The 26,438-nt window shown below is 33.7% G+C and overlaps 2 protein-coding genes across 28 annotated transcripts in view; one reads left to right on the top strand and one right to left on the bottom strand.

The window, feature by feature from the left end:
• Positions 1–24,531, top strand: part of Parpbp (PARP1 binding protein) — a 49,961-nt gene extending 25,430 nt beyond the window's left edge. For 4 of the 27 annotated variants that reach the window (XM_077798648.1, XM_077798645.1, XM_077798643.1 and 1 more), the window contains 7 exons: positions 1,140–1,310; positions 3,548–3,702; positions 9,946–10,129; positions 12,915–13,093; positions 15,830–15,911; positions 23,578–23,713; positions 24,191–24,531. In XM_077798648.1, coding sequence (XP_077654774.1) covers positions 1,140–1,310; positions 3,548–3,702; positions 9,946–10,129; positions 12,915–13,093; positions 15,830–15,911; positions 23,578–23,713; positions 24,191–24,531 — 1,248 coding nt within the window. Of the gene's footprint in view, positions 1–1,139; positions 1,311–3,547; positions 3,703–9,945; positions 10,130–12,914; positions 13,094–13,295; positions 13,305–15,829; positions 15,912–21,443; positions 21,447–23,577; positions 23,714–24,190 lie in introns of those variants that run through there. The other 23 variants (XM_077798651.1, XM_077798650.1, XM_077798646.1 and 20 more) reach the window with 11 other exon arrangements.
• A 364-nt stretch (positions 24,532–24,895) lies between these two features.
• Positions 24,896–26,051, bottom strand: Pmch (pro-melanin concentrating hormone). The gene is made up of 3 exons (XM_026398074.2): positions 25,803–26,051; positions 25,248–25,446; positions 24,896–24,945 (listed from the first exon to the last, which is right to left on the bottom strand). The coding sequence occupies exons 1-3, from the start codon at positions 26,049–26,051 to the stop codon at positions 24,896–24,898; spliced, it is 498 nt and encodes a 165-aa protein (XP_026253859.2).
• Between the last annotated feature and the right edge of the window lie 387 nt (positions 26,052–26,438).

Raw genomic sequence — 26,438 nt, 5'->3', positions numbered from 1 at the left:
TGGAACTGTCAGAAAGCTTAAATAAAATTGTCCAATTTCTAAACAAATCTCACAAATATTTTGTGGTATGGATAGAATCAGTTTATTAAACAAATAAATAGAGCAGTATCCTTATTTTTGGTATCTTGGAAAAGCTTCAGTTTTGTGGATTTTGTTAATTTAAGCCCTTGCTTCTGGACATCATAACTGTACTCATGTGGACTGCTTTTACAGAGAGCCTCTTTAAAACCCACTTGCACATACAAGAGCAGGGAAACCATAACTGCCATGTTATTTGACCATAATGATGGGGATAGATGTCCAATTCAGCCATGAGTTAAAAAAAACACTCCATCTGTGAGGACTCCAAGATGTTTTTCCCTGATGTTTGCCCAGGATCACAGATCAGAAATTTAGAATATTTTTAGCCTTAAAGAGTAAGTTGTAAATGTGGAGATATATACACACATACACAAGACTTGATGGCTCTGTCAAGTTCTCCCTAATCTTATTTTTTGCTTCAATAGTCTGTAACTCTGCATGACACCAGTAAATATCAGCATCAACTGAATGCTATTATTTAACATTTAGTTAAATCTGTTCATTTTCAATATCTACTAGTTCTCAAAACTTAAACATTTAACTTTAGTCCTTAAATCTGGCGTTTAAGGAGTGTAGCTATGGGAACAAATAGAGCCAGTTGGCTCGTGGTCTAAGCTTCTGAAATTTTATTATTGGCTATTATTTAGTGGCTGATGTGTGCAAGAGAATTAGAAATGCAGATTTGAACTGTATCTTTTGTATCATTTTTTAACAGTCATTTTCCAATAATTATAATAGTTACTATGTACTCATGGTTTCTTATTGTCAGTGAGTTTATTTATAAGAAAGAATATGTTGACTATGCAACCTAAGGTTTCAGTTTATATACAATTCTCATTTCCTAAAGAACTGTGAAGTATTGTGATTCTTTTTATTTGTTCTTTTAAACTATACGTGACACTAGAGTATATTTCGACATGTTATGCATACATGTATTATTCTTGTGGTTGTACATGATGTGGAGATTCACTGTGGTGTATTTATATATGTACTACTATACATTGAAAATATTTAGAATAACTGCAATAAAGAAAATAACTGAATATTTTATTGTACAGGTACAGCTACTAGCAAAGAAAGTTATCTTTTCATATTTAAGCCTGCTAGTAAATTCAAAGAATGACCTGGCTCTGGCTCATATTCTCAATATTCCTGATAGAGGACTTGGAAGAGAAGCCTTCACTGATTTGAAACATGCTGCTCAAGAGAAACAGATGTCTATCTATTTGGTATGGAAATGTTATATTGTCATGATTGTGTTAAGACTCTTTGAGCAGTGGGTTCATAAACCCTGATATAGAGTTCTTTTTTTCCTCTTTGCACATTTTTTATTGTTGCATTATAGTTGTACATAATGATGGAGTTTGTTGCTGCATACTCATACATACACACAATATGACCATGTATTTTGGCCAGTATCACTCCCCAGCACTTTCCACTTCCTTTCTCTCCTCCCTACCCCTGGATTTTTTTGTGAGATCTTCACACATCCTCCTTTCTTTTCCTTTTCTCTCTCTACCTTTCATATATGAGAGAAAACATAAAGCCCTTGACCTTCTGGGTTTGGTGCTTAACATAATATTCTCAAGTTCCATCCATTTTCCTGCAGTTGACATAATTTTGTTTTTCTTTATGGCTAAATAAAACTCCATTGTGTGTGTGTGTGTGTGTGTGTGTGTGTGTGTGTATCACAATTTCTTTAGCCATTCATCCATTGATAGACACGTAGGCTGGTTCCATAGTTTGGCTATTGTGCTGCTATAAACATGGGTATGTAAGATGACTTTAATTCTTTAGGATAAATACTGAGGAGTGGTATATTGGGGTCGAATGGTGGTTCCATGCCTAGTCTTTTGAGGAACTTCCATTCTAATTTCCAAAGTGGTTGTACTAATTTACAATTCCACCAACAGTGTAAAAGTATTCCTTTTTCCCCATATCCTCCCCAGCATTTATTATTATTTGTATTCTTGATGATTGCCATTCTGACTGGAGTGAGGTGAAATCTCATTTTAGTTTTGATTTCCCTAATTGCTAATGATCTTGAACATTTCTTCATATATTTGTTGATCATTTTTATTTCTTCTTTTGAGAAGTATCTGTTTAGTTCATTTCCCCATTTATTGATTGGTTTTTTTTTTTTAAGTTTTTTAATCCTTTGGCAGAAAACTAGCTAGCAAAGTTTTTCTCCCATTCTGCAGGTTATCACTTTACATTCCTAATTATTTCCTTTGCTGTGCAGAAGCATTTTAATTTGATGCCATCCTAATTATTAATTCTTGGCATTGTTCCTGAACTTTAGGGATCTGATGTAGAGTTCTTATGATTATGATGAAACAACTTTTAATCAGTCAATTCATGGTCTATCTCTGTATTTGAAAACCAATGGTATTTTCATTTTTTACTATTTTCTTCATGTTTGGCAAGGGAGAAATTCTCTAAAGCACTGTTTAACTACATGTGTTCTGTAGAGTCCTAGCCTTGGTAAATTCTTCTCGTATAAATGTTTCCAAGGCCATAAATTTCAGAAATAGTATATTCCCCGTTGGTAATTCATAATGCATGTTTATGTATGAAGAACTCTGAGAAGTTCCTTCATAAAGAAGTCTGCTTCTTAAGAAGTTAACCTGGGACTGGGGTTGTGGCTTAGTGGTGCAGTGCTTGCCTAGCATGTGTGAAGCACTGGGTTTGATCCTCAGCACCGCATAAAAAATAAACAAAGATATTGTGTCCATTTATAACTAAAAAGATTTTTTTTAAAAGAAGTTAACCTTATTATTTAATCTGTTATTTTCTAAGTTATTTCACCATGGAGCTTTCTCCCAAATTATTGGTATTTCATAGAGTTTGTCTTTCTTGGGGTAATACTTTGGAAAATGCATCTACTAAACATTTTTTCTTTGATGGAGACATTCTTATGTTCAACCATCACATACATATTTTATCTTTGTTAAGAAAAAGCATTTTACACATGGTCAAATAGTCTAGGATGCAAGACGTAGTTGGAACTTAGTGGCTATCTAGTCTAAATATTTATTTTATAAGAAAGGTAAAGTAAAAGTTTGGAAATGCTGAATTTCCAGACAATTCATAGTAGATTAGTTGACAATGAAAACAAGTTTGTTCTTCATAATGGTTCCAGGAGTCTGACATCAGTTTAGGAATGTTAACAAATTCTTTATAGTCAATGACCTGTTCTTATGAATGTGAAGATGATCTTTAGTCCTTAATTTACTCTCTGACTTAGCCCATCAGCCTCCACCTGAGCTGGGCATTATTGCTCCAACCTTGGTGCATGAATTCTGCCTGGCACTTGTTTCTTTGGTTAATGAAGAGTGGTATGAGCCGTAAATTGTGCTTCATTTTAACTGTATTCCTAAATCTACATAGATCTAGCTTCAAAAGATAAACTGTAGCTTTTTGCTTAATCATTAAACATGAGTAAACTCTTTGTTTCCACTCACAGATGGCTACATCCTTTATTAGAACATTAGAGCTTGGAGGGAAAGGCTATGCACCATCACCATCTGATCCTTTAAGGAAACATGTAAAGGGACTGTCTAATTTTATTCACTTAATTGACAAATTAAATGAGATTCTCGGAGAAATACCAAGTCCAAGGTAATAATTTTTCATAAATTACAAATTTGTCTTATTAGCCTATCTTTAAAACTTCACAAAATCACAGGTAGGAATGATAGATATCAAAATGATCAAGCGTTAGGCCAAACAATGGAGAGGAAAAGCAAAATAGATGAATAAATTATTGTATGCCTTGCTCTCATTCTTAAATTTTTACCAAAATTAAAAGTACATCCAAACTAACTTAGATTAATAAAAAAGTATTAATATTTTTATCTAGAAGAAACAGATTTTTGAAGACTAGAAATAGCCAAATAGACATAATTCCTTTAAACTTTTAATTTAGTGTTGAAGGAAACCGGTACTAAGAATGAATAAGAAAATTAAAAAAAATGATGAATTCTCTATTCTGTTTTATACTGGTTATCTTTTATTTTCTAATGTGTAAATCTTTGGTTCACCTGTCATTTGTTTATATGTGATATTAGAAATAAGAGGGTTTTTTAATCTCAGACTTGCATTTGTAATATAGATATATTGGATGATAAATTTTAAAGAAAAATTTTGGAAGTTAAAATTTAAAAGTTAAATTTTGGAAGTTACAATTATGGTGGACTCCTGTGGTTTTGATTGTTATTCCATAGCATGATTCTAATAAAAATAGCTGCTGGGCTGGGAATGTGGCTCAAGCGGTAGCGCGCTCGCTTGTCATGCGTGCGGCCCTGGTTCGATCGTCAGCACCACATACAAACAAAGATGTTGTGTCTGCTGAAAACTAAAAAATAAATATTAAAATTCTCTCTCTCTCCTCTCTCTCTCTCTCTCTCTCTCTCTCTCTCTCTCTCTCTTAAAAAAATTAAAAATTAATAAAAATAGCTGATATTTATTGAATGCTAATTGTGTAAGACATTGTGCTAACTCTTTATGTAAACTTGAAGATGTTGCCCAGGGGTGTGGACAACCTATTGGGCTTCATTGGTAATTTATTTTGTTTTATTCTCTCTACTTGGACTTTAGCCACAATCTAAAGATAATAAGAAAAAGCAAGACACCATCTCTTCTGTTTCTTCCAGTTCCTTCTTCCTTTTACAGCTCAAATTCTTGAAGAAAATGCTATTTTTTAATACTTTGCTATTTCTAGTTATTTAATGTGCATTTCTCAGGAGACAGTAAGCTCTTTGAGGGTTTATTGGTTTTCTTTACTAATATTTCTGGCACAGAGCAGACATTCAGTATTCATTTCCTTGCTTATACTTGACCAACTCATACCTGTTCATGTTTCCCAAAGCTCTTCTGCCTATGAGCTTTTGTGATCATTTGGTTGTTATTGTCTTTGGACTCTTTTGAGTCCTTATATATGATTACTGTCTTGAACTCTTTTTTTTCCCTCATAACATCTAAGATACTATTCTCTTATTTTCTAGCCCCCTTTCATTACATTATGCAAATTCTTCCAAATCTATATTTCAGTGAAATCCAGACTTCTTTCCTGATTTTTAGAGATATATCTTCAACTGTCTTTGAGGTAGTACCTCAAAGGCAACTTAAACCTAACATGTCTCAAACTACATCTTAATCTTTCCCTGGAAAGGTGCTTCTTCTAAAGTGGTGAAGCCTTTCTCCTTTCTCTATCTCCTGGTTCACCTAGATCTACCAACTCCTCTTCTGTGACACTTTTTGTATTCTTCCTCCTCATCTCTATTCCTGTAGCTGCCATCTTATTTCCAGTCTTTATGCTGTATGTTTTAGACTTTAATTCTTTCTGGACTTTTTTGCCAGCCTCTGAGTTGTCCATTCTGCTTTCAGTCTTGCTTTGCTCCATCCTGTTAATCTTATTGCTACCAGAATGATCTTCCTGAAGCAGCGAATGTTAAGCCCATGACTAAGACCTTCAATGATTGCATAGTAGGTATAGGGTAAAGCCCCAGGAATCTCAGTGAGGTATGCAAAATTGTATATAGTCAGATTCCTGCCTGTCTTCACTCTTGGTCTCTATCCTTTTTGTCTCTCAACCTTAAAACTTGGAAATAAAAATATATTTAACTCTTGTATCTGAGGATAAGTTTGTATACTGACCTTGTAATAGGGGAGTTATAGTCACCTTTCAGCTCATGGAAGAATGGGAATAGACATGGGAGAAAGGGGGGGGGGAGAATTGATTCTCACATTCATCACTCTTGCCAGCTTTTCATGAGGCCATCTTAGCTGTAGTTGGCTGCATTTCTACACTTTGCCAGTAGGTGCCACCGCAAAATGCATACCATACCTTCACCTGAAAAAAATGTCCTGAGTTAAAGGATTTTAGGTTATATAAATTAGTTGTTGTTGTTTAGAAGTTTTAAATGCTGTCTTTCAAGATTATTACCCAATTTTAGTGCAAACCAGCATTACATATTTAGTATGTGCTTATAGAATGTTAAAATTTTTCTTGTCTAAAAATTTCTGAAGCATTTTTGATACATTTTATGTGGTGCCTTTCATCAAATTTACTTTTTAAAGGTAAAATTCATTTCAGCAAACAGTTATCAAATTTTTGAATATGATACAGAAAAGACGCCATTATCAAATTTTTGAATATGATACAGAAAAGACGATCACTTTATTTAGTAGAATGAAGAATAATCAATAATTACTTTCAAGTATTGGCAGTCACTTCTCTGTTATTGCTCAGTGTTTTCTTCAAGTTACTTTATTTGGAACTTAAGAATCGAATTATGTTTTTCATTATTAGCCTCATTTTTCTCTTTCTGCCCCAGCACTCTGGTTTGATGCAGTCACGAATCAGGAGCTACAGTTAAGAAAAAGGTTTTCTTCACTTTGTAACCCCTGTGCATAGCACAGATATCATGGGGTAATTTGAGTTAAACCTTCTGGCTGGGTACTGTGACACACAGCTATAATCCCAGCTACATCGGAAACTGACACAGGAGGATCACAAGTTAGAGGTCAGCCTCAGCAATTTAGTGGGACCCTTTCTCAAAATAAAATAATAAAAAGGTCTGGGAATGTAGCTCAGTGGTAGAACACTCCTGGGTTTAGTCTCCAACACTAGGAAACAAACAAATAAAACTTGTGGAGTTTCTAGGCTCTAGAGGCAAAGTTTGAATTAAGCCACTATGTTGAATGGCAAATATTGAAAAAGTTAATGGATGGCTTTAGTAGTGAATATATTGTAATAAACTAGTGATAGCATGAGTGTTTGGGGTATGTAGCCAGGGCTCAAATTGTTAACCTAGGCAAATATAAGTCTGAAATGTAAGTTATGAATTTTGTTCCTAAACGGTTCTCAGTAAATTACATAATCTTTAAAATTTACCATTTTTATTCTTGTTGAGAACATGGAAAAAGAAGGTCAAGGGTGACTTTTTTCTTTAATCATTTGAAACATTTTTTTTTTTATAAATTCTTGTGATTGGCACTAAGACATGCTTTTGTATTTTATTAGCCATTTGAATATTTTTCAAAATCCTTTTTCATAAGATTAATTCTCAGAAAAAAGTATATTATGCTAATTATATTTTCATTTTAACTATATTTTATCTAGTTCATTTCTGTGCTTTTAAATGGAAATTAAGGGGAAAAAAAAAACACATGAAAAAGAAAGTTCTTGTGTGTGTACTTGAAACTATCCTAGAATTTACTCAGACTTTTGACTATAGAAATATGACAGGCTAGGTCCCCTGATCAACCCTTTGATTAACAGTAATTAATAAAGCCTTGATGAACAGGAAAATGTAATGAAAATGCAGGTCGTAGAATATGCAAAAGAAGAAATCCAAAGAGGCAAGTTAAAAAGAAACCAGCCTTTATTTTGAGAACATTTGCTGAATTTGGTGAACTGGAGTTCTATTCTTTTAGTTGTTTGAATCTGAGGGGACAAAATCCAGAGTCTGCCCAACATGAGTGGCTCTAATAGAGGCAGATTACCACTCTCTTGGGCTGATTCCTCAGTGTATACGAGTGAGGGCATTAGCCTAATAAAAGGGTTTCTATAAAAACCTAGTTGATCTAGTTAATTATAAAATATTTTAGTATTTAGTTTAAGATTAAAAGTTACTGCTGTCTTCATTTCTTTTCAACACAGTATTGGATGTCTAATTCAGATTTGTAAGGCAAAAAAAAAAGGAGATAAAGCAATTAAAATGAAGAAATAAAGCTATTTGATAATGATTATATATGTAGACAACTCCAAGAATCTAAAAACAATTATTAAAACTTTAAAATTAGCATTAGAGTTTAACAGTGTTGCTGGATGCAAGGTCAATAAAAGAAGTAAATGTATTAAAGAATTAAAGAAGTAAATTAAGAATTAAAGAAGTAAATGTATTTCTATATCTGATCATAAGGTCAATAAATAAAAAAATACTTGTATTTCTATACCTTCACTAGATAGAGAAAGTTTCAGAAAAATAGCTTTAAATATATAAGGTACATAGAATTAACCTAATAAAAGCCACACCAGCTCCTTCCCCCTTGGAAAGTTCAGACTGACAGTGAAAGTCACTGGTTGCCCTATCCCACTTGTTGCTAGCCCAGGGCTTTGTGTTCTGATCACAGTGCTTCTATAGATATTTGCCTTTGGAAGACCTCATTCTTCCTGCTTTATTATACTCACAACTTTCCACTTACCACTTACCACTCCAGCTCTTGTTCATTCCTTTCTGAAGGAGAGTTTGGGTATTTGGAGATTTTCCTCTATTCTCACCATGCTCAGTGAGACTTTTCCCCAGAGTGTTTACACTTATTGTAGAGTAAGTGCAAACACTTTAAGCACTATTGTATTATAACTAATAATATAAATAAATAGTAAATTATATATTGAGTTTTACTATTAAAAACTGCAGATTGAATAATGTTCATTTCCTTTACAAACATCATATCTTCTGTGTGTCAAGTGTACATTGGTATGTGAAGATTACTTATGATTTCCTTTCTCAAAGACCTAATTTTTGCCTGAAATGTTTTCCACTTTGCCTTATAAAAACCACCAGTGTTGCTTTTTAAATAATGCTACTATCCAGTGTCCTTGGAGATGCTGATTCAGTAGGATCAGATCCAGAGTTGATGTTTAAACAAAACTGATCTGATTCTGATGATTGGGAAAATTTGTGAGACACTGATCTAATGTATTGTCATCATAAATTAAGTTTCTCTGTGATTTTCTTTTAACTTTTCTATCTGGACCAGTTATTTTAATGTGAACTATCATATTTCCCGTGCTTGTTAGCGAGTCTGGCTGTTCTCTAAGACGTAATACCTGGCAATAAAGCTGTGAGGATGCAAACTTCAGTTCATAAAATTTCCTTATGCTACTACAAAGAGAAGTTTAGCAGCATACTCTCAGCAGCAAATGGCAGAAGTGCCATTCGTCTCAGGCAGCCTGACTCCATGGTCAGCCCAGACTTCTCTCCCATTCTGCACTGTGCAACTTTCCAGGCGTGCTTCAGGGAATGAGGATCTTGTGACTTCAAGTGAGATTCCTCTTCTATTGTTGGATATCTCTAATTCCTGCCTTGGGATGGACCAAGATCCTTTGTCCTATATATCTCTCACATTGGTCCTTGGCAGGTTCTCTACAGCAGGAGCTGCAATCCATATTCCTTCAGGTTTAGTCTTGGAATAAAGGAACATCTCAGGTTTCTAAAAACACTTGTATATTGGTCATAGTTGGTCCAGTCTCTGATTTGCTTTGTATTAGTACTAACTTGTTTAATTTCCTTGTTCATATATAGTAACCTTCACATATTAGAATGGTATATTGTATGTTTCAGGTCAGTCTCCTCCTATCCCAAACACAATTTTCTCAGTCAAGTCATTTAATCTTCATGAGACTCAATTCTCTCATCTATGATTTAGAGGTAACATTAACAACTTTTCGGACTGGTTTTAAAATTACAGTAATGTAACATTCTAGACGTTCATTGAGAGGTAGCTATTTTTTGTTATTTTAGTAATATCTAAAAGTACATACTTTAAGTATATTGTGTGTATATAAGTGGGTCTGATCTGTAATCACATTTCATGTATAACAAAAGTATTTCCCTTCAGCTTTCAAATCAAGGAAAATGTCACTTGTTGAAATTACTTGTTTCTAGAAAAACTTTAAACATTTTGTTTCTAATGGTTCTCATCATTTTCTTAAATGCTTTACTGTTTGATTTATAAGATCAAAGCAAAATTCTTTGAAAGGTGTTGATTAGTGCTGAAAATTATATTTTCAAGCTTATAAGCACATTGCTGTTTGCAATACTATTTTAAAGATGATCTTATTTCTATTTTCAGCATTGCAGGGAGTCGGATTCTGTCAGTGATAAAGGTGCAGCTGACTAAAGGCCAGAACAGCAGGGATCCTTTTTATAAAGCAGTTGAGGAAGCTGCTCAGGCTTTGGACTTGAGGATTAAAAACATTATCAATTCTCAACAAGAGGCTGTAGCTGTCAGCACCCCTGACATCAGTCCTGCCCGGGTAATGAGCTTTTTATTCTTCATTGTGTGTCTAAACAAAACATCATCTCTTATATTTATTAGAAATGGTTTACTACTGATACTTAAGTCTAAAGAGTGCATTTCCTGTGTTCTAAGATGATATTGAAAATTTAATTTTCTCAACAGGATTATGTTCAACTTGCATAAATCATAACATCTTTGGGAAGAATTGTATTGTTAAAGTAAGTCATTGGATAATCTCCAGTACCCTTTGTGACACTAAAAGCTTCTGATTCTTGATGGATACTACAAATACTTTGTAGTATTTCTCAGTAACTATTCTTATAAAATAATTATTTTTCCATTTACTCAGATATAAGTTAAGAGCCTGGCTTCTGACTCCAAGACTGAGTCCTCTGCAGGACAGCAGCAGTTCTATTAGAAATGGTTTTTCCTCAGCAATTAACTTTTTTTATATAGATCTCTGTAATCAGTTATTTCTACCTCTTTTCTACCAGTTTTCCCCATACATGGCAATTTTTAAATTGTATATTCCCAGAACATTTACTTCTTTCTTGATTTTTCTTATGTAGGTAATCAAATATAATAGTTTCTAACCTATGATATTATAGGAAAAATTGATTACCATGTTTTTAGCTCTAGAACAGAATTTTGGAGTATGCCTTTTAATTCATTTATTGCAGTTTATCCAGTTAACAAAAGCCCGTTTACATTAGGTGTTATTATGACAACCAGTATATAGACATAAACTTGCTTAATTTTATCATTTACTGATTCATTCACAGACCTTGATGGCCATTTGTAGCTATTTTTCTATAATAATACATCTTTTTAAATTTACTTTGAAGGAATGGCATGGGGGAGACTCTGGGATCCACCTCATTTATTTCATATATCTTAACATTTCCAGCAACTAGTTTGCCTCAGATGACAACCAGATTATCCTTGTAAGTGATAGAAACTGTCACAATCTCAGGTAATTAAGAGCACCAGTCTCTTCCATATGGCAAAAGAAATAAGATATAAACAGCCTGGTTTTTAATTTTATGTTTTCTACCAAATCACAAATATTTTAAAAATTTCAATCAAATAATACTCAAGGAAGTTAATATTAAACTAATGGAAACTATATGTTAAGCACCAGATTGTGATAAGCCATTTGTTTTAATTCCCATGGAGCTGCACATTAGAGTTCACCTGGTAGCCTGAGTCTGCCGAGTTGGTAAAAGCTGGGGAAACTGGCATAGCTGCAGTAGATGGCCCAGAAAATGCAGCTTTGTTATCTTGGCACAGTGTTCATCGGCCCTGTGTGTCTGGCACTATCATGGCCCCTGTTTTGCCAGTGAGTCTAAGAACAGAGGAGTACATACAATGAATAATCTGGTATTGAACCCAGGTTTAAGAACAGAGGAGTAAAGAAATTTCTCAAGAGTTGTATAGCATATACAGTTAATAATCTGGTATCAAAATCTACAGTTTGTGTTTACATATATCTATCTGCAAAATTATTTTATCATATATTCTCTTTTTTTCCTCTATCTAGTCACTAAGTTTTTCTAGCCCACCCTCCTTTTTTGGAGATGGGGTCTTATTGTATTGCCTGTTCTGTCTTGAACTCTTGGACTCAAGTGACACTCCTGCCTCAACCTCCTGAGTAGCTGGAACTACACTGCACCTGGCTTGTCTCTCCCTTTTTAATCTATTTTATCTCTAGTGCTACCTTCAGACCTGTCATACCTAAAATGGCCTTTTAATTTGTGACCCTGTCTCCAGATTTGATAATATTCTTATCCTGAAATATATTTTACACATTGCCAGCATCAATTAAAAAAAATTTTTATTAGCCACACATGACATTATAGATCTTGGCAATTCATACATTTGAATCAATTGGAATTTTTTCAAAATCTAAGTAATGTTATTGTACTTGCTTGCTTGATAAAGCAAGAGATTTTACCCGTGTAACCGACTGATTTATAACTTCTTTGCATAGTGTACAGAGCTTTTCCAGACTCATCCTGTGTTACTTCCTCCCTGTATTTTGTTCCCCAGCCTTGTCATTCTACCTAGTCTTTTGTTCCCCATCTTGTCATTCTTCTTAGTCTCCAAGAGTGCTATCTATGCTCATTCCTACCGCTGTATGTCTCTTCCTCTGACACCATCCTTGACTCCACAGTACACTGACCACTTTGTTTTGTATGCTTCTGCACCATTGTATATATACTTGTTAGAAATATCAATTAGCATTCTGTAATATGATGTGTTGATTACTTATTTATCTTATCAATATGCCCAAGGCTGTGGGTTCTTTGAAGGTAGTGATTTTCACCTTTGTAGCTTTAGCTTAAGGCATAGTACTTGGAATGTACTATATACTAATAATGATGATTGAATGAACTAGTTTTCACTTTTGCATTTGATTAGATCTTAACAACCATCTCTGCGGGTTAGTATTCAAATCTCCAAAACTTTCTCACTCTTTGATATAAGAGAGAAGATGCACCTCCTAGGGCTGAGATTATATAGATAGAGATTGGCTAAGTTTTTCTGATTCAAATGTTATTTTGATCCGAGCCTAATATTTTCCTTTGGTGATATTTTTTGTGCATCTAAAAATGGAGAATATTGATAATAATACGGCTTCGAGGGGAAACATTAATATGTCTTATAGCCACTTCTCATAGCTTATGTTTTGTTACTTCAACAACAGAGGAAGAAGAGTGGCAGATGAAATGGAAAAGTGTGGCTGACTCAACCTAGTAGCAGCGATTTTTACATTTATTTAAAATTGCTTTTTGTTCTAGCCCAAATCTCATGCCATCAACCATGACACATCATACTGTGGCAGAGATACCGTGAAAACTTTACTAGTTCTCTTGGATGAAGAAGCAGCCCGTGCTCCTACCAGAAACAAAGCAGAGCTTTTATATGGTGACGAAAGCACCATTCATTGTAATGCAACTTCTATTCTTACACTTTTTACGTAAGTACCATGGAAGTCATATGTGTATAAATATTAATTCTGGAAATTTTGAAAAAACACTTGTTGATTATAAAAGAAATATATGCTTATAGTAGGAAGGTTGGAAACTATCAATAAGTATGAAGAAAGAAAACAAAAGTTAAAGGGAGATTGAACATTTAAATGCAAAGAGGTTATATATTATTTTGTGAGAGTATTGCAGGTGTTTTCGGTTTCAATGTTGCTTTTTATTCTCGTTTTTTGATTTAAGAACACATTTGCTTTACCGTGTGTTAGGAACTTGACTAAATTCTTTTGCTTAAATTATCTCAGCCCTCACAACTCCTTTTAGTAGTATCTCCACTTAGTGAAGAATTAGACACTTGAGGGAGGGAGAGAGAGAGAGAGAGAGCCCAAAAAAGCAAAGTTAACAAGTAGCAAAGATTTCTTTCTCCAAAGCCCAAGGCCTGAGCTCTAAGGACTGCTGTTCACCCTGCAAATAAGAAAAGGCATATATACATTGGAATTGACATTTTCTGGTCTTTCTCACCTTATAAAGAAAAATATGCTAAATAAGACCTTGATGGTGTCTCAGTCCTCTTTGACTTAGACAGCCATAGACTGGGTGGCTTAAATATCAGAAACTTGCTTTCTGTTTGGGCTGGAAGTGTGAGATGGGACGCCAGAGCTCTTGGTTCTGGTGAAGGCTTTTCTCTCGGGGTACAGATGATTGCCTTCTTGCTGTGTGCTCACATTGCCTTTCCTTAGCGCCTGTACAGACATTGCCCTCTTCCTCTTCTTGTAAGGCCACAGATTAGGAATTTGCCTATCATACCTTACCTGTATGATCGAATTTAACTATAATTATTTCCTAAAAGCCCTATTTTCAAATCAGTTATATCTGGGATTAAGGTTTCAACGTATCTTTTTTGGAGGGATACATTTCCATCTATAGCAGATACTCTCTAGTTTAAACAGCAATTAAGTTGGTTACTCAATAAGTGGGTAAATTCTTAATTAAGTAAACATAGGCTTCTAGGAATTTTAATGATTTTTAGAACAACCATTTCAAATTTTAAATTTAGTACATTGTAGAAAAATTTCATAGAATCATCCTACTGTTTGATCATTTCTGTTTTCTATAGGAGGTACTTTTTAGAGATCTGTTTTTAGGTCTGAAATTGCTTATCTCCATTCACGATTGCTTCAGGGGCTGTCTCCCATGCCTCAGTATCTTTTTTCTTCTCTTTAAAGAGTGACTTCTTCATGGGTTTTCATTCAGTGTGTTATCTCATTCGTTACATCTCATCTTCCTTACTAGCTTTCCTTGACAGTTCTTCTGTCTTGGCACAGTATAATTCTTCCACAGTCTACTTAAAAATGCCCACATGTTATCCTAACAATGGAAATTTCTCTAAAGAATATTTTACTGACACTGTGCTGGAATCTCAGAAAGCAGAATAAAGACAATGATCCTTTCTTTTTTTTCCATTTAACAAAATATGCTTTTAGGTAGAAATATAGATAATTTTAATTTTCTGTTGGATTAAATTACATCATTTTGGGGGGAAATTTTTCTATTTGTAGAATTTGTTTAAACCAAATTCCTGGGTCCATTTTAAAAAGAGATTTTCCTGTACTTTAATCATGTGGCCAAACACGTTTCAATTATGAGGGAATTCCACATTAGCACTTTAGTTGTCATTGTGCAGACAGTCCATAGTAGGGAAAAATTTTCATTATCTGCACCAAAATGATAAAATTAAGCACAATGTAGTATATGAATTTAGGTCAATGTAAAGTTATTACTATTTTTTCTTAGGGTAAACTACCCTTTACTCTTATATAAATAATGATCTTTGAGTCAAAGAGGTTCAAGTTTTGGCTCTATTAAGCTAAAAAGGAATTAATTTATTGAGGAATATGGGTTGACACAGCAGGCTGCAGGATCTCCTCCATTTTGCCTTCTCTAACCTTCCAATTCTATGTTTTCCTTTCCCTACTCTTTTGACTTTTACGTATGTAGATATCTTATTTCCCTTAGTTAGACCTTAGTTAGACCTTAGACCTGGATATAGAGTCAATGAAAGAATCAACATTTACCCTGAAAAGGTTGCATTATTCCCTTTAAGGGCATAATATAGTGCCTTGGAAATAAATTTAGAAGATCAAGAAATATTTAGTTATTGAATTAATTAAGCAAATTATTATTAGGATTCTCAAATAGGGTTGTGGATACTTATACGAAGTATTATAAACATATAGCTTGAGCTGTTCTTTATCCTTTAGCCACTTTTAGGTAGAGCAGTGAGGGAAAACTAGCTTGTAAATTACTTTGGTTTATGAGAGTCTTCATTCATATAACAAGATAGCTTACATTGAATCATTTGTAAATAATATTTATTTCTCATCATTCTGAAGGCTTGAAATCTAAGTTCAAATTGCCAGCACATTCATTGGTATTCACAGGTGAGGGCCTATTCCTTGCAGATGACACCTTCTTACTGCATGTTCATGTAGCAAAAAAGGTGGAGGGGCCCAAGGGGCCAAACAGGATCTTTTATGCCTTTTGATAAGGTCATTAAATTCCTTTGTGAAGGCAGAGCCCTCATGACCTAATCACCTTCTATAGGTCCCACCACTCAACTTTTGTAGGTCTCACCTCTCTTGTTTTGGGGATTAAGTGTCAACATAAATTTTGGAGGGACATAAACATTGAAACCACAGCAATAAGTTTTTGTCTTTTTTTTTCCATAGCTCTCCCACACAAGTGAATAACTCATCAGTGAAACCCCTAAGAGAACGCATCTATAAGTCAATGCAAGAGAAAAAAAATAAGGTACAATTTAGTGTACTGTCATGAAAATGATATTGTTTTGTTTTTAGAATAAATAAATATTTAAAGTTGAGGGGCATATTGTAAATATACATTGCCTATGACCCAGTAAGAATGAATTGGAAAATGAGTAATGAGGATTGACATACAGAAATTTTCCTTTTATACAATCTTAACTAATCTGTTTTGGCTATTTAGTTCCCTAGACCTACAAGAAGAAAAGAAATAAGCAGTTGTTATTGCAAATATTGACTAAGTATCTGTTGAATGAATGGGAAAATAAATAAGACATGGGCTTCTCATTTGCATTTCTAATACCTTAAATGGAATCTTGAGAGACTATGTGTGCTAGCTTTCTATCACTATTACAAATACATTAGATAATCAATACGTAAAGAAAAAAGGCTTACCTATCTCAAAATTTCAGAGATTCCAGTCCATAATTGATTGGCCCTGTTGCTTATAGGCCTGTAGTGGGGGTACTGGGTGGCAATGGCAGGGAGCCTGTGGCAGAACAAAACCATTCACTCCATGGCCAGGGAGGAAAAAGAGAGGAGGGGAGAAGAAGGGGCTAGGGTCCTACTATCTCCTTCAAGGGCATGTCCCCAATGACCTGAAGACTGCTCACTAGGCCCCATTTATGTCACTACTCCCAGTATTGCCAAGCTGAGGACCAAGACTTTTACACATGGGCCTTTGGAAAATGTTCCAGATCCAACTATACTACCATGTAACTTAAAATTGTACTTGAATAAAGATATAATGGCAGAATGTAAATAATTGTAGATCAGCATGGGAAGGATATTTTATATTGTTCTTGACTAGAGCAGCTCTTTATATTTTTATTTAGTCTGAACTGTCTCATACAAAACATTTGTCTATAAGTAGTTAATAATGTATTTCTTTAAGCATTTAAAATTTTCTTGGTCTTTGTTTCTTTTTAAAGAAACTTGGTTTTAATTCATTCGATTATATAATATACTTTTATTGAGTATCTACTATGCATTAGACACTGTTGTAAGCTGAGAATTATTAATTTTTTAAACACATTTTTATATAAAATATATAATTATCCTTAAATCATCAAATAATTATTCATCTTGACACAACTAAAAAGAAAACTATAGTTTGTATGCCCTTTCTGCTCCTTGGGCCAATTGGCAAAGCTTTTTTTTTTTTTTTGGTACTGACAATTGAACCCAGGAATGCTTTAGCTTTAAGCCACTTTCCCAGCCCTCTTTTATTTTTTTTATTTTGAGATAGGGTCTCGCTAAATTGACAAGGCTGGCCTCAAACTTTTAATCCTCCTGCTTCAACCTCCTGAATCTCTGGGATTAAATGCTCAGCCAAAGCTTTTGATTATAATATATTTCATCTATGTACCTCAAATTCATTAATTTATTACTAACTATTGTCTTTCTGTTGGTTATTAGTAGTTGTTAGTACTTAATGCCTATGGAACACATCATTGAATTTTGTTGTTTTCTATCATTATTTTGTCAATTCTTTATTATATTGTTATAAGTATTTGTAGTATAATCACATAAACACATTTTTAAGGACATAGCAGGGCTATGTTAGCAAAGAAGTGTAAATAAACTAAACATCTGGAGAGGATAAAGTCTTTGGGAGATGAGCAGATTGATGTTGGCTATTTTCTCCCCTGGTATTATTTGCTAGTGTTGGATATGAGCTGATGATTGACTTTGGCCCACATAAAGGAACACTACTGAAGTAAAAATGGAACCAACCTACCAACAAAGCTTTTTGGGTGTCTTGAAAGGCTTTTTACCCAGGACACACATGCTTGATTTTGTAGCTATGGGAGGTATGGGCTAAAATCACGTGTGGTCTTATTTGGAAAAGGAGACTGGGGCTGGGGCTGGGGCTGGGGCTCAGCAGTATCACATGTTCCTGGCATGTGTGAGACACTGGGTTCATTTCTTAACACTGCATATAAATAAGAAAAGGAGACTCAGCTTGAGGAGTGGGACCTGCCTCAGGCACATGGCTGCCCTCCTTTTTTTTAGGACATTTGAAAATGAACTAGGGGAGGAGGTCAGAGAGCAGGGTGTGAGAACCTCTGAAAAACAGACCCAAACCCCCAGACTTCCAGGCCAGAGGCTGTAGACATCCCCACAAGCCTGGAGGAGGGACAGGTCCAGAGGATGAATGTGAGTTACGGTGTGTGTGGTGTGGCTGCCTCTGTCTCTGTTGAAGAGAGCAGAGTCTATTCTGTATATGCCTTTCTAACTCTGAGCTTTTGCTTACTCATGTTTTCTATTCCCTCATGGCTTCTCGCATACCCTTGTTATGATCTTAGTTTTACTTCTTCATTCATGAATTCATTCAGCCAACCCTCAGCACCTCCTGTATAGCAGACTTGATGCTGGACACTGGAGATGACATAACTGTGAACAGGGCAGACAAAACACCCTGCTATGGTGGACAAAGCTTCTTCACATATTTGTGCAGCTGAGGTAAAAGAACTAAAGAGAAGGCCTTAGCCTAGGCCTACTGCTACACCCTCTTCACACCTAGCTTTGTTTCATACTTGAGGGGACATAGCATCAGAAGACTTGTTGTGGGTACCCTACTCCCCATCACCCTTGCCATAGCAGTCAGCTCTTGAACCTGGAGGAAGAGGCCAATGTCGTCCAGTGCCCAGGGATTCCAGGAGCCTGGTGCAGGACTTAAGAGGGGTGTCTGGTCTCCTGGTGGGCATGTCTGAGGCCTTGTGGTGGGATACACCACAAGGTGGTGAGAGGAGGACCAGAGGGGCCAAGAGTTGCCAAACTTTAAAAGTTTTACTCTTTATGGAGTTTATATTTTAGCTGAGGAAAGCAGATAATAATCAAAACAAACAAGTAGATTTTATGGTATGTTAGAAGGCTATCAGTGCGATGGGGAGAGGGCTAAGGAGAAAATGCTCTTTGCATGTGTTCTGATTTTATGTAGGATGATAAATAGAGGTCTCCTTGACAAGATGATATTGAGCAAAGACTCTAAGGGAATGAGAAGCATCATTTATTAGAATGAAGAAGGAATGTTTGTATTAGACTAAAACTGAATTTGTTTTGGTAAATGAATGAAGTTGGATTTTATTGAGTATCTACTAAGTGTCTTGGACATCTTGTATTGATGATCCTTGCTCAACTCTAGAAGGCATTGTTTTCCCATGTAGCTAGTAAGTAAGAGAGCAGGGATTTGTATTCAGGTGTCAAGATTTTAGGTTTATGCTATCTCCAAAGAGTAAATAGAGGCAGCATAATTATAATGAAGGGTCACAAAAATATAATGTTACTATTTAGGTCAGGATGGTTTTTTTTGGCTATTTAGCAAAGTAAATGAAATTTGACAGATAAAGAATGAATGTTTTGAAGTATGTACAAATTCACATGCCATCAAAGTTGCCAAATCTCTGCTTTTGAAAATGTGATCATGTAAGAATCAAAAGATAAATTTGAATATTTATTTCAGTTAATAGGTATGTTGAGAATAATGTCCATTTTCAAACTTGAGAATCTACGTGTTGGTATGGTAGAGGTTAGAACTTCTATTTTCTTAATACTGCAGCTAATTCAGAATGGCTGTGACTTTTCTGTGTTTTGACTCATTCATCTTAATTTAACTGGAGTCAGGCTTTCCTATGTGAAGTACTATTTTCCTCAAACTGGGAACCTACTAATAATTTCAATTTAAAAAGAGCTTGTGGCAAAAAGACTTCAATTCTTGGCAAGTTTGAAGTTCATTGCAATTTTACTGTGGATAGAAATCTTTCCAAAGGGGGGAAATCACTCTACAAAGGAAAACTTTCAATCCGTTTTTCTCATGTGACTTGAACATAAAATGATTTTAACAGCCATGTATGAATCTGGACATTATTCTTAGTTGTTTAGTACTTCAAAAGCACTTTCAAGAGGGAATTGTTTTGCTTATTTGTGATTCCAAATCAAATACACAGAGAGATTTGGAAGATTTGCCACAGGAAGTAATCTTAATTCTATGTAGCCACTAATCTTATGCAGAAAAATCCAACTTTTATGAACAAAGAAAAAGCAATCTCTTTTAAGTTATAAATACAAGCCGATGTAGCTTGCATTGTTTTAAAAATTAAAATGAAAAAACTGATTATAAGTTCTTTTTTTAGCTGCATTCTTAGGTTCATTTTAGAATTAGCCTGGATCTGGGAGATGTAATTCAAAAAATCTTATTTTGTAGGAATGCCTACTTCATATATGTTACTACAATAATAACTATACAGTATCTTCATTATAACTCTAATATAGTCTATCCATGTTTTTTACTTCATATAATTCTGGAAATACTGTGAGGTGTTATTTTATTTGTGTGGAAAAGTGAGAGGTATAATGGCTTATCCAAGATTTCTATCTAATAAGTAATAGGGCCAGTGTTAGAAGCTGGGCCTTTCGACTACAAATCAGGTGCTCCCCCCACCACTATCATTTTTGTCTTTCTGTGGTGCTTTGTTAGCTGGACATCACATTGTTGACTTCAGTCAAGTTCATGATCACTTAAAATCTGTAGGTCTTTTTCCTACATAGTTTTCAAGTCAAGTTCTCCTCATCCTGTACATATGTAATTGATATTTTTGGACTAAATGTAGGACTTTGTTTATCCCCACCCATTTTCATCTTATTATTTTCTACTTATGGTTTCTAGACTTCTGAATCTTTTCAATCTTGAGTATGTTATCCAGTTTTTTATTCCTTCCAGCCGTATGTCAACAGCAAATTTTATAAATAGAATGTCTTTGTAATTATAGAAGACATCCTAGTTACCTCCTTTGTATACTGTGTGCCTGTTGCAAAGCTGGAACTTAATAAGAGCCATTCTCATTTCTCTTTTGTATACTGTGTTCTTACCACATAAGGAACTTAATAAACAGTAACTGATTTAAAAAATTTTGTACAAGACAGAGAAAAGTAAATCTCTCTATGTATAACTTTTTATAAGAAAGAAGAAAGACCCTTAGTATAACTACTCTCAATTATTTCTTTTGGATGCAATTTTCCAACACCTCCATAGAGCTATTATTGTTTTCCTTCTCATATCTTGATATATTTATAATTGCTGTTTTTCATAATAAATTTTATAATTGCTGTTTTTTCATAAAGTGATTTTTTTCCCCTCATTTGAACCTGTTCTGTACTTTAAGAATCTATTGCCTCATAACTGTGGTTTTCTAGAACTGTCCTATGGTCACTAAGGGCTCCAGCATTACTCTACAGGGGAACTGAAGAGAGGAAATCCAGGTAGTTGTAGCACCAATTTCGACTGTATGTACACAGAAAACAAAGATTTTTTACTTAGATTGTATATTAATAAATAAATTAATAAAAGTAACAAAGCTTGCTGAAGAAATTTCTGTTTATGCTAAACATGAGATTGAGAAAATATCAGTTGTCTGTAGTAAATAATATAATTATTGTATTTTTATTTAGAGTGTTTTATTGGTGTTGCTGATGAAGATTTTGTAGTGGGAAGAAGGTACCTATAGGTGCCTTTGCTCAGCAGGTACTGAGAGAGTGATCCAAGACAGTCACTTAGCACCTCTTTGCCTGTAAGGTCTTATCATACTTTTTGTAACTCTTTGTAAGGAATAGTTTATAATTCTCTATAAAGCAATAACTGGTGAAATGAAAAAAGTATGTGAAAAGATAATGTCCATGATTAGTTCTGGTCTTGCAGATGGAAATAAAAGTTCACAGATAATGTTACATAGCAATGATATGATATAATATAATATAGAGTGTGTTTTTTCATAAAACTTATTTTAATAGCTTTATAATTTGTTTTAATTCTATATTTATAGGGTTATATCCAAAAAGAGCTACCTAAAACTTTCTATTGTATTATAGGAAATCTTGTGGTTGGAATAACAGGAGTTGTATTCATAGACCCATTCATTATCAGCAGCCAACTCTAGTTTGCTTTCTTAAAAAACATAACTTTTTGATCTTCTACATTTTTTTGTGCAATTTTTGTGGGTAAGTGGAAGACGACAACAGTTGTCTAATGCCTCATTAAAGCACATAAAACATAATTTTTAGTGATCTGGGAAAAAGAGGTTCTCCCAAACCTACTGGACAGAAAAATAGAAAATTTATTATCCTAACAAAATTTGCCTTTATGAAACGGCCGAACAGAAGACTGTTCTAATTTCTTAAACCATAGTCAGTGGTTTTACTGCCATTATCTTTGCAACATCTGAGTAGAATGATACACTGATCTCTTTGAATATATAACATACTATAACATACTATAAATTATTGAATATAATATGCTGTATATATAAATCTAATTTATAGTCATTTATTATCAATAAATAATATTGAGAATACTGTATTTATTATAGTTTGAAGTGTTTTTAGGATTTGAAATGATTTCTAATTATTTGGAGAAATCTTCCCATTATAACTGAGTGGTTACAGAAAAACTTAAATTTTGAAATTTGTATTACATATATAGGCTACTTTGTTCTGAAATTAATTCCTATCTTTAAAACAGCCCAGTGGTTTTATGTTTGCAGAATACATTTCTGAAACTACTTTTTTTGCTATGTCCTTTTGAATTCTTAAATTTTATTTTAATTCTTAAAGTTTCTTCATTTTCAAAGCTAATTCTTAATTGACTCTTTCTAATTTTTCTCCAAATTAGGAAGAAAGTTAAGAGTTCCTATTTTATGTCTGATAGATGCAAGAACATATTTTGAATTTTTTTTAAATTTATTTTTTAGGTGTAGATGGACACAACACAATGCCTTTATTTTTATGTGGTGCTGAGGATCGAATCTGGGTCCCGCCCATGCTAGGCGAACGCTCTACTGCTGAGCCACAATCCCAGCCCCAATATTTTGAATTTTTAACTATTAAAATATTGGTTGAATCTTTTTAGAATGATACATTTAGATCATCTTTCTTGTTTTCCTACACATACAAATTTTAAACAAGAAAATGCCTTTCCCCATTTCTTTTTTCATGCTCTTTTATTTTCTGTTCTTCTTTTGACCTCTCTTATTTCTCTTTTTTGTTTTATCATTTCTCCCTTCCTCAATTTCTTTACTTTGAATTCCATATGGTGTCTTTCCAAAAGAATTGTGCTCTATTTCTTAGAATGTAGAACTTGTATTTTCTATGATTATGCATATGAGTATTCTTTTCACTTATAATAAAATTCATTCTCCAAAGCAGCAGCCCAGACACAGGAATGTGTAACAAAAACCTCTGAAGAGTCTAAAGTTGATTTTTTAACAAGTATTTAAAAAAAAATCAGAAATATACATAAAGCTAATATTGCTGAAAGAAAAAAATGCCAACCATGGCAAAGAGTGAGTTTGCAAATTATAAAACAAAAAAGGTCAAAAGTTTCCAATGAATAACAGAATTTAAAAAAAAACATGTATAGTTGTAGTTGGACACAATACCTTTATTTTATTTATTTTTATATGGTGCTGAGAATTGAACCCAGTGCCTCACTCATGTGCTAGGTGAGTGCTCTATTGCTGAGCCACAACCCCAGACCCAAATAACAGAATTTTTAAGGGAAATTTTTTTATACCTCAACCATTATAGAATGTGTGTTTATCTAGATAAAAACATAAAATAAAGTATAAATTGTGTATTTTTTTCTTTTTTTCTGTTACCAGATGACTCAAACATTAATTAGATCGCAGTTTGCTTGTACTTATAAAGATGACTACATGATAAGCAAGGATAAATGGAATAACATGAATTCTGCATCAGAACCTTTATGTGTTCTTCATATGGAAAACAACCTTGCTGGTGATTGACTTTATTTGAACAAATAAATAACAATTTGATTCTAGTATGCCAATTGGTTTTAATTTATATAAACCCAGATTATTTTTTTGCACAGAGCTATGAAATGTAAAGGCTTATGTTTTTAAAGCCTGAGTTTACTTAAGAGAGTAAATCTAAGTACAAATTTATGGAAAGGAATACGACAGTTTGATTTAACTAAATGTATTAAAAAATAATTCATATAATTTACTTAAATATTAAATGTCATATATTGAAACAAATATTTATTGATAGGGATGAGAAGTGGTATGGCAGAATGAAAATTAATGTTATAATGTAGTTATATTTGTTAATTATTTAATTGGTTAGAATTATTTTATTGTAAATCATAAATTTTTTAATATTATTTAGCCATTTTTAAAATTTATTTTAAAATTGTCACAAGTTATAATATGAATTATTATATGATTTCTTTCCCCTTTTCATCTTGCATAACAGAGGGTATAAAATCATCTGTTGGAAAATCAACAATTGCAACAAGTTCTGGAAATGTTCATCTGGACAGAAGTGAAAATGACAAAGTATCAAGAAAATCAAGTGGCCAGACAGGAAATAAAAGCTCAAAAAGGAAACAGGTGGATTTGGATGGCGAAAATATTCTCTGTGATAACAGAAATGAACCACCTCAACATAAAAATGTTAAGAAACCTAAAACATCAAAGGATTCACAGAATAAATTGGATAACGAAGTAACCAAAGTAGCAAAAGGCAAAAAGTATACTTCTAAGGCCAAATTCATCACTGGCCAGACAAAGTTAACTCAATTTTTTAGACTATGATTGTGTCTTTTATGTGTTTTAGATTTATGCATATGGAAAGCTGTACACCAAAGTCACATGTTTAATTTATAAAAGCTCAAGGTGTCAGTTGTGATGCTTTTAAATTTTTCTTTGAAGTGAACGTAAGGTTCATGTGATAAGCATTGTTTAAAAACAACACTGAGTCATAATTATGCAGAATTTTCACAAAGTTTAATATACAGAAAAAGCACATCATTTAGATTATTGGTATGTCTTAACACTACTTTCTTTTAAAGCAGACATTTAAAATAATATACAAGTTATAGAACATTAAAGGTTTTCTTCCCACTGGCAATGAAATGGTTTTGTTTTCTTCCCCAAAGATGACGTGAACCAACAGGTATCAGACTTGCCAACAAGGCCGGTAGACTCTCCCCAGCATGCACCTGAGCACTGAAGGAAGAATAAAATAGTTTAAATTACTCAAAGTACTACAATCATCACACAGAACTAAGAAATAATAATAATAATAATAACAACAACAAGAATGGATCTACTATAACTAATTCTGAGTAAACCAAAATTATCATACCTAAATGCTTCTTATTCCCACATTTTTGACAGTCACTTAATGTCAACTGGAATTGAACATCAGTCTTATTTGATTTTGTTATAATGAGATCCAAATTCAGTTAAATTCAGAGGTCTTTTTATGGTATTAAGATGTAAGAACTGAATTTTAAAAGACTACTCACTGTCGAAATCTCTCCTTCCTATTGGAAACTTAGCTGAGTTTTCTTCATCCCCAATTTCTCTCTTTTCTTGTGTTGATTCAATATTCTGAACTCCATTCTCAACTGGAAAAGCTACAGATCCCTTTAATGCAAGATAAGGCTTTATAGCCAGATTCAGTGGCAGACCATGACTCACAAAATTATGTTTGGAGCCTGTGTTCTGTGAAGAGAAAATTTGTGTTTTAGCTGTCTTCTTTGGAATGGAGCAATGATACTATTGTTTAATGCCCTTATTGATCAACTTAAAGATGTTCTGCACTAGTTTTGACTCCTTAAAAATAGCTTAGATACAAGTTTAGTCGGGGGGAAAAAAACTTTTGTATAAAAGATATTCTCTGGGATGAGAGAGCCACCTGTTTTACATGAATTGTCATCAGTTATCCTACTAATGCATATTGTCACTATTTGCATATATTTCTATTTATTAAATAAACATGTCAATTTTTCTTTTCAGAAGATTTAAAAAAGTAATTTACATTTCTGTTACAATAAAAGACAAGTCACATAGCTACTCACCTTTGAATTTTTGTTTTCCTCATCATTCATGAAACTGTTCTCATCATTTTTATACTGTTCCAGAGAAGGGGCAACAACTGATCTTTCTGCAGTATCTTCCTTCTGAAAGGCTTTTCCCATCCGAAATGTATTAAACACCATGTCATCTTCTAAATTTCTTATGGACTTGGAAGCTGAAAGTAAAATACCTTGAGAAAACAGAGAAAAAGTTAATATTAATATATAGGAAGAGAGACTCATTTTTGCCATTCTTAGTTTGATGTTTGCATAAAGACAAACAAGGATGTTTCCCTGTCAACCTGCTTGCTAAATCCTACCTTTATATATTTTCCAGGTTGAATAGAAAGCACTTCAAAGACTTACACTTTCATCATTTTAGACATGACTCATCAGATAGAGGCTTTTGTATAGCTGCTAATACCTACATTGTTTTGGATCTAGTGGCATATTGTTTATTTTAAGTGTGACTTTTCTGAGAATCTGATTAAGATCCTTGGTAAAAGGCTTTCCGTGGAGTAGATTATAGTCTCTTGAAAATGGGTAGTTATTAAGGAAGACCACAGGACATCAGGCTCTTTCAAATATTATTGTTTCCTTCAGTGTATTTTCTGATTAAGATATTAAAACTCAAGTTAC

This window comes from Urocitellus parryii, chromosome 5 (assembly GCF_045843805.1).
Source record: "Urocitellus parryii isolate mUroPar1 chromosome 5, mUroPar1.hap1, whole genome shotgun sequence".
Lineage (NCBI taxonomy): Eukaryota > Metazoa > Chordata > Mammalia > Rodentia > Sciuridae > Urocitellus > Urocitellus parryii.
This window is presented reverse-complemented; position numbering and strand designations above follow the sequence as displayed.